Below are 5,530 nucleotides of genomic sequence, written 5' to 3'. Positions count from 1 at the left end.
CAAAGCTGAGGCTGCTACTCCAGGGTGAACCCCGACCCTGTGAATCAGTAAATATTTTCACTTACACAACCCACGCAGATATTTTGTGTTTTGTTGTGTTTTCTTTGGAGACAGGGTCTCACTGTGTAATCCTGGCTAGCCCCAAACTAGTGGTGACCCTCTTGCCTCAGCCTCCTGAGTGTCAGGATTACTGGTGTGCACAACCACGCCCAGCTAAGTCTTTCATTTTAAATAGAAAGAGACCCAAATGTTACTGGGTCAGGCTTTGCTTTAGTTCAGTCAGGGACCGACGCATTCCCTTGGCTTCCTGGCTTCTCCTCACATATTTGAAAGAAACGTCCTCAGCTAACTCTCCCCAGATGATCCAGAACACAGTCTGCTGAGGGCCTGTTTCCACCAGGACATAGACTCATAGAAACCTGCGCTCCCGAGATGCGGGTTCTTTCCGGACACCTGGTAAGGAGGCGTGAAGGTGGAGCACCTGTGCGGCTGGGTCCTGCCTGGAATCTGGTCCCCAGCACCCAGTGGGGACAAAGGGCGGTCTTGACCACACCTGGTTCCCCCAGACTCGCCGCGTGCGCCTTCAGCAGCTGTGTGCAGGGAAAGAAGGAGAAAAAGAATACAAAGTTTTCGAGGAAGAAGACTTTACTATGATTTGCTTTGGGGAAAACGGGCTGCTTCAGAACCACATCACAACTACAACCGAGAGCAAAATCTCTACGTACTGGACTCAGGAAGCTTGGCTAATGATTTCAATAAATACGTTTTCCTCAAAGGAACCATGCATTAAAACTAAGGCTAAGATGAATGATTTTTTAAATTCCTTTCAAAAAGCTGGCTAACCTCATATTCCTTATAAATAGAAAGTGGTTTACATTTCTTGATTTCTGGTGGAGAAGAGACCCGGAGGTGGCCTGACTTCCACGCGAGAACGAAGGTGCCGCACCCACCCACAGCAGAATTTCAGGCAGGACATTTGGAGTCGTCCAGAATTTTCCTCAGGATGGCCTTGGTGTCCTCGCCGACTGAGTGAATCACACGTCTGTGTCTCATGAGTGCGAAGAAGCGAATGGCACGGGGGCCACACCACGGAGCCCACCCGAGCAGCCAGAGGAGCACCTTGGCCAGCCTGCAGGTCATGATCCTCAGTCTCAAGTCAGCCCTGCAGAGCACAGGCAGAACCTGGGACTTCAGCTCGGTCCTGTATTCGGACACCACTCTTCCCGTGCTCCAGGCCACCTGCTGAAGGGACTCGTCGTCCACGCCAAAGTGACACCGGTAGGCCTTCAGGCATTGCTCCAAGTCTTCGGCATCCGCCACACCGAGGGTGTCCTGCAGATATTTGGGGGACACTCGTGCCTGCAGGGAGGCCACTTTGTCATTCACGGTCACCTCGCAGATGCGAAACAGGGCCTCTAAGGGACCACGGCACCTGAGGTTGTAGATGTCTGTTTGCAACTTCCTCCTGAGAGTGGGGAACTCGTGCAGCGATGGCTCGAGGCTGGACACCAGGAAGATGGGGGGGTCACGCAACCCTTCCTTCCGGAGACTGTCCAGGATGTTTTCCCGGATGCTCTGCAGGAGCAGGACCTTGGAGAGGGGCGTCGTGCTGAGGTCCCTGTCCACCTTGGTCCAGGTGACGTAGAACCTCTTTCCCACTCTCTCGATGCTCTTGGCGAGCCTCACGTGATTCAGGCTGAACTGCTCGGACGCGATGATGATGAAGAGGTCGTACTGGCCGAACTGCAGCTCCCCCAGGTAGGCGTCGAGGCTCTGGCCCGAAGCACCCATGCCAGGTAGGTCCCACAAGGACACGTCGGGAAACCTGGGGGAGGTGTACCTGGCTGGTGTCAGCGTGGTCCTCACCACCCCGGTGGGAGCCGAGGTCTTTTCCTCGTGCCCAATCTCTCTCAGGGCGTTGACAAAGGAGGACATACCATTGCCAGAGTCCCCCGCCACAGCGATGCTCACGGGGGCTCTGGACACAGTCTCCACCGTCTGCTTGACCACAGCAGCCACGTCCAGGAGCTTCCCTTCTCTCACGGCCTTGTCAAGCCTCCTGCTGTCTTCAGGCGAGATGCTGCAGCCTTTGTGATACGATGCCACCGAAGTGAAGGAGGTGGACAGTGGGGTGTGCTGGGTCACCGCGTCTTCTGCCATGCTGGCCAGCAGGGGAGCAAGCTGTGGGCGAGTTAGGGAGTTAGGAGCTAGGGAGAGGGCACGGCCCAGGGTCTGCACGCATAGTAAATACCTGCCACCTATCAACTTCAATGGAGAAGTGAAGACGACCTTTCCAAATAGCTCCTAAGATTTCTAAGGAAGCGCTTGTCTGCACACCCTGTGCATGGACTTGGGCAGTCTGACTAATGAAGACATCCAGGCCCTTCCAGGAACATGTGTCTCTCGTGGGCAGAGGCTTTGAAATGAGACTGAACATTCACGGGGTAGGATCCTGAAGAGACCTGGGGGCTGGGGCTTAGCTCAGTGGTTCTGTTGCCTGCTTCACAAGCACAAGGTCCCAAGTTCGATCCCCGGTACCAGAAAAAGAGAACTGGTTGGGATTTCCCACTGCATTCTGTTCAGGCTTCTAATCTGCACGTCCCTGCTGCCTCATAGGATTTCACAGCCCCACTGTTACGAGTGACTGCCGTTTGACTTCTCTGTGCATGGCTGCACATTTTCAAACTCCTAAAACTCAAAACCGTGTCTTTGGCGGAAGAGTTGCTCTGAGCCTCCCAGAATCTCTCTATGAAATGAGGAGCTCCCAGCTTCACCCGCCCCTGGGTCTCCTGAAGCAGCTGGAAACCTGTCCTGTCCTCACAGAGGAGCGTCCCCATGCTGCCACCAAGGCCCCCGCTCCATGTGGGGACGTTTCGTGGCCACGGCAGGCCCCGTGGTGCAGCTTCTTGCTGCCACAACCTCCCTGAACACACTCCCTCCCTGGGCCCTTCTTGGGATGGCTCCTGCCATCGGCTCCCCATGGCTGCTGCTCCTCGTCCAGTCCCAGGCCCGGCCTCAGCTCCCTGTGGAGGTCAGACAGCCTCTCCTGGGGCTGAGGTTGGGCCCGCTCAGGAGCACAACCAAGTCTCCGAAGGCCCGGTTTTCTGCCCTGTGCCCTGGGTACGTCACGCTACCCACCTCCCTAGGCTTGCGGGGATACATGTGGAGCTCGGCTCTGAGGGCCCTCTGGTCTTGTGAAGACACGCACCGAGGACGTCGCTCCTCAGGAAATATTGTTCCTCGTTCCCCTGCTTAACAACACAGAAGGAGGTCTTGTGTCTGTGAGTCTGGGCTGGGTCCTTTGTGTGCCTTATCTCATTTAATCTTCTTCAAACCCAACTAGATAAGTGCTATTATTGTACCTGATGTGGAGAAGAAGCAGAGGGTCAGGAATGGATAACAAGTCCTGAATCACTAGGGCTGTGTGTGAGGGGTGCAGTGTTTGAACACCGGGGTGTGTTCCTGCGTCTCTGGATGGCGCACAGTCCTGTTTAACAGAACCGGTGACTGCCGCATGCAGAAGCATTTCTCTTGTGGCCACTTTCTGTCACGCTCCCAGGGTCCCGGGGGGCTACAGGTCAGTCAGGCTGTGCACCTGCCGTAGGTAGGCTGATCTGGGTGAAGGCGTGAAGGGCTTGGCAGTAGGTTGTTGCAGGAAGAGGTGGAGCTGGCTGGAAGCCAGGTGAATAGAATCCGGGACTAGGTCTAAGACGGGAAAATATTCTGCGATGGGAGCAGCGACCAGAGGGAAAGAGCCAGTGGTGGCTAGGAGCACTTTGTTCTCAAGTCTAACTCTGATTCCCTTGCCTGCTACTGTCAAGTTCAAACCCAGGGTTTGATGCGCCTTATGTGTTGTAAGCATTCCTCATAAGGGCAGGCTTGAGGAGGGGCTCTACTCCAAATGGTCAGGTCAAAGGAGGTAGGCGAGGAGCAACCACAGACTCAGCCTCCCAAACCACGGACCAAACTAATTCTTCCCTCCTTCTTGGAGGACATGAAGTGAAAGGAACCACACACAGAAAAACAGACAAACAACAAAGAAACCCCCACCCCACTGTTCCATAAATAAATGAGTTGAAGCCGGGTGTGGTGGTGCACTCCTGTAATCTCAGCACTCTGGAGGCTGAGGCATGAGGACCTCTGTGAGTTTGAGACCAGTCTGGGCTACATAGTGAGTTCTAGGGCAGTCTGAACTACATAGTGATACCCTCAAAAAAGCAAATAAATAAATAAGTAGAGATTCTGCAAGAGTCCATTTCTCCAAAGCAGGTAAAAATATTTGAATTCGTTCCCTGTAAAAGTCCAGACTCTCCCAGACATTGCCCGGGGCTGAATGGGATCCTGGGAGTCTGTCTCCAAGTGAAAACCAAGAGGCTCCACCTGAGTCCAAGAGACCCAGGTGATGCCCCTGCTGGCTCTCCCCCAACTTGGTCCCTCCGCACAACACCAGGAGCAGGCAGGTGAGAGACAGGCGCTGTTGGCCCTGCTGTTGGGGTGGGGGTGATTCACCACGAATGTGGCTGTGCAGGGTGGTACCCGAGGGCGTGACAGGGCGTTGTCGGGACGCCATGGCAGGACGGGTCGGGGCGTCAGGGGTCCAGCTTTGCCGGCTCTGTGTGAGCAGAGCTGTCAGCCAAGCACAGGCAGCAGTTTCCCACCTACCTGCCTCACGGGGGCGAGTGGGACCAGGTGTTGTCGGCCCTTCCTGGAAGTCATCCACTCTCGCGACCCTCGGGGAGGAGGCTGCTCCTTCTGGAAGACCCCAAATTAGAACGCAGGCCACGTGTATTCAGAAAGGATGGGAAGGAGGTGTGGAGGGCGAGGCCCCCCTCCAAAGGCGGAAAACCAGGAAGGGAGAGAGGGGAGGAGGAGGATCTGGCCTTCCTGGCTTTCCTTCCAGACTTCAGGCCATGGCAGGCTCCTGCTAACTGCTCTGCTATTTCTACCTCTGAGTCCTGCCTCCCTCCTCTCACAGAAGGGATCCAGCCAGGCCAGCTGACTTTCAGTTTCTGTTCCTGGAAATGACAGGTTTCCAGGATTCGATTGCTGGGCTGTTCTTGCGCTCTCCTGGGGAGGGAGGGGAGAGAGGGCTGCTGTGCTGGGGGAGCACAGTTCTGGCTCCCTAAGTCTGCTCCCACCCCTCCCTCAGTCCAACGACCTGCTGCTCCCCACTGAGATCCCCCCGACCGGCTGCTCCCCACTGAGATCCCCCACCCACGTGGGGGCAGCTACCCCTCAAGGGCTCCGTGCAGACAGGAGAGGCCCCGCCCCTCCACCGCCCCAGAGGCAGAGCGGCTCCCTGCAGACCTTCACCTGCCGCTCCTGGCACGTCTCCCTCCCTGGGCAGGCAGGTGGGCACTCACCCAGTGTGTCTCACCTCCTCATCCAGCGTGTGCCCCGGGCCGGAGGCAGTGGTTGTAACCTGGACAGAGTGAGTCAGTTAGTGGATCTCAGATAACTTAGGAAGCCCTCATATGCCTGTGCGATATGGAAAGTGACTTTGCCGCCCTGATTTCTCCTTCCCCTGAGA

At 56.0% G+C, this 5,530-nt stretch overlaps 1 protein-coding gene across 5 annotated transcripts; it reads right to left on the bottom strand.

Moving 5' to 3' along the window:
* Window positions 1-646: 646 nt before the first annotated feature.
* Window positions 647-5,530, bottom strand: Irgm (immunity related GTPase M). 5 transcript variants are annotated; one of them, XM_019209899.2, is made up of 4 exons: window positions 5,364-5,530; window positions 4,663-5,067; window positions 3,139-3,251; window positions 647-2,181 (listed from the first exon to the last, which is right to left on the bottom strand). In XM_019209899.2, the coding sequence occupies exons 3-4, from the start codon at window positions 3,160-3,162 to the stop codon at window positions 964-966; spliced, it is 1,242 nt and encodes a 413-aa protein (XP_019065444.1). In that variant the 5' UTR covers window positions 3,163-3,251; window positions 4,663-5,067; window positions 5,364-5,530; the 3' UTR covers window positions 647-963. The 5 variants fall into 5 exon arrangements, with proteins under 5 accessions (XP_019065444.1, XP_019065445.1, XP_033617425.1 ...); XM_019209900.2 differs by having other exon boundaries at window positions 3,139-3,248; XM_033761534.1 differs by lacking the exon at window positions 3,139-3,251 and having other exon boundaries at window positions 5,364-5,523.

The sequence above is a fragment of the Fukomys damarensis genome, unplaced genomic scaffold (assembly GCF_012274545.1).
Source record: "Fukomys damarensis isolate Sample0158 unplaced genomic scaffold, DMR_v1.0_HiC HiC_scaffold_9, whole genome shotgun sequence".
Taxonomy (NCBI): domain Eukaryota; kingdom Metazoa; phylum Chordata; class Mammalia; order Rodentia; family Bathyergidae; genus Fukomys; species Fukomys damarensis.
This window is presented reverse-complemented; position numbering and strand designations above follow the sequence as displayed.